The sequence below is a fragment of the Haliotis rufescens genome, unplaced genomic scaffold, assembly GCF_023055435.1.
Source record: "Haliotis rufescens isolate VD_foot unplaced genomic scaffold, xgHalRufe1.0.p SCAF_103, whole genome shotgun sequence".
In the NCBI taxonomy this organism is placed as follows: Eukaryota; Metazoa; Mollusca; class Gastropoda; order Lepetellida; family Haliotidae; genus Haliotis; species Haliotis rufescens.
This window is the reverse complement of record NW_025963784.1, coordinates 847,586-850,462: the sequence shown is the minus strand read 5'-3', so window position 1 is coordinate 850,462 and position 2,877 is coordinate 847,586. Positions and strand designations below refer to the sequence as shown.

At 38.8% G+C, this 2,877-nt stretch overlaps 1 protein-coding gene across 1 annotated transcript; it reads left to right on the top strand.

Moving 5' to 3' along the window:
* Positions 1-299: 299 nt before the first annotated feature.
* LOC124127415 lies at positions 300-1,168 on the top strand. The gene is made up of 2 exons (XM_048391963.1): positions 300-382; positions 800-1,168. Exons 1-2 carry the CDS (start codon positions 325-327, stop codon positions 1,144-1,146), a joined length of 405 nt encoding a protein of 134 aa, XP_048247920.1. The 5' UTR covers positions 300-324; the 3' UTR covers positions 1,147-1,168.
* The last annotated feature ends 1,709 nt before the right edge of the window (positions 1,169-2,877 follow it).

Sequence of the window (2,877 nt, the reverse complement as noted above, 5' to 3'; positions counted from 1 at the left end):
GTAGATATAGGCAGCATGGGTAATATTGTTGCATACTGGTCAAGATTCAGATATCAGGTAGGTGAAGATTCCCTTCACGTATTTTCCCTAAAATTAATGAATGTCAGCGTGACACTGTTCATCAGTGTTTATGCGCGTCCTCGTGTGTACACGTGCAATTGCGACTTTATGTTTATTTTTGTATACTAGTGTATGTAACATTACCCTACTTCTTGTGATGCTACAGTTCTCAATCGTGGTTTAAAACAGGTATAAAGTTTACAATATGCGGGATCCAAGCGTCACCAGGAATATGCCTCATTGTGTTCATTTTGATTCCAGAAAATGTCCAAGACAGACGACCACATTACCTGCTATTATAACCATCAGCTTGAACTGAGAGGTACGTTCAGTCGCATTAATCGTTTTACTAAATGTAAGATATGGATTGTGTGTCACGTTATGCTTTATCAGATGCAAGCTTGACATTATTCCCATTGTTTGTGCATCCACAAGTGAGTGAATTTAATCTTAAGATAAGTTAAAATAACGTAGAATATTGATAGGGAAAATTGACAGTCAGTATACAACACAAACACACACACACGCACACACACACACACACACACACACACACACACACACACACACACACACACACACACACACACACACACACACACACACACACACACACGCACACACGCACACACGCACACATACGCACACACACGCACACACACACACATACACACACATGCATTCATGCACACACACATACACATGTGAAGTACATGCTTATTGTGAATGGTTCTTGTAGGTACAACACCCTGGAACCAAGCATATGCTGTGAATGAAGAGAGGCTGAATATCCCTGTATCTGAAAGAGATATCAGCCTTGTTGCAAGTCACATTGGGATCGGGTTTGAGTGTGTCGGCATCGAACTTGGACTTACTCTCGTGGTTATCGAACAAGTCACGTTTGCACGCCCATATTCACTGTACATGCAGGTTGTACACATGCTTACGAAGTGGAAGGAGAAGAATGGAAGATCTGCCACCAGCCTGGTCCTCGTCAGAGCACTGTGGAGATGCAATGAGAAATGTACGATTGAGTGGGAAGACATTCTGAACATTCTTCAGGGACCGTCCACTATGTCAGGTTAATAAAGTGCTGCTCTGAACATCCTTCTCAAGTATAGTTATCACTGATTTATTGATTGGGAGGATATTCTCAACACGCTTCAGGGACTAACATCTATTTCTGCGTAGCCATGCACCTGCATGTACGAATCACATTTAGAGGAAACATCCGCTTTGAAATATCGAATCGCGATACTAGATTCACTTCGGTTTCTGTGCACAATTTGGGATCATGACTGAACTGAATGATTTTTGCTTCCTCGTGCAAGTTGCGCACTGAACACTCATCATATGTACAGTTATCATTAATTTGCCGTATATAATACATTGTGATTGTATTTGTATGTTAATAAACTGCTATGATGTCCTTTGTAAGAACTGGTCATTCTGCCTCTTGTGATATTCGCGGAACAGTGACCGAGGGATAACAAGCTGTGCTCTAAACGTCATCCGTAGTCCGAAAATCCGGGAACATAATTGCCTCTCACATAACAAATGTCCCGACTGTATTAAGGATTGAAAATTCAAAAATATTTTTAGAATGTTATTTCAAGGGTACTGTCTATCTGTTGACTCTGATTTTGAACACTATTACAAGGTTTGCCGGTTGTAGAATTGTTTTTGATTCATTAAGGACGCTATTATTTTCTGACATTATATATTAGCTCTATTCCTTTTGTAAGGATATTTCCTGGTTGGTATATAAAACATATTGGTCATGGGCTGTAGTAGTTCTCAGGAATGATGACAGGTTATGACAGGTCGTCTTATGCAGCATCAGTGGTGTGTGATCACATCTATAGAGAAATGCACATCATCAATGCAGCATGGGGTGGGATAAATATATGTGAGATAAATATGTTCCTTAAAACATGCTACCAATGTTTATGAACCAGTACCCCATAAAATATCTAAACAACACCGAAATATAGCCTGGTAAATAACAATATGCAAAATTTACTGTTGTTCTTATGGCTTAATATACAATAAATATTGTTTTAGATATATGAACAATTATTATGCATATGTTTGCAGGTGCTTGTTTAGACTGATAACAAATGACAACTGTTGCCATGTTTTCTTCAGTCGTTATAATTCACAAATCCTATATCACAGAAGCAGGTACTTATGTCGCAAAACATTGCCTCGGACATACAATTTATATTATATTTTATTATTTCAGTCGAACGGTCATTATTGAACAAATTGTCATGCCTATTTTCTTCTTCACAAATCTAACAAATAAAAAGAAAAGCGATAACAGTATCATGTATTTTTTTAATAACTATCACATAGTTATGATACCAAGTGTCAGCATAAAGATGAGCGTGTCCTGTTCCACTGGTTGCACCGTCTTAAACACATCGAAGCGAAAAGCCAGTGTTATCCACTGGGAACAAACACGGGCTCATATGGTCCAAATCGGAAACTGCATCGCACGTCATCGCCACTGATGCTTCCAATTTGGAAATGTCCTCTTCACCTACCGTAAAACTTAAAACACTTTTGCTTGTAGACTGAGAAGGATGACGGAAGAGATTGGCGCCAAGACGAAGCATGCATGTGTTGATACAATTGTGACTGTTCTCGCATCTCTACGCTACAGAAACAGATTTGTATTGGTGATAAAACTAGTGGCTGCAACAATTCGATTTTATGTGTACAATATTTAACAATATAACCTCTTACATTTTATAACTTTCATAGGACTAAGTATTTCAAGTAAGGTTGAACCATCAAAGGCCTGTTCAAGTC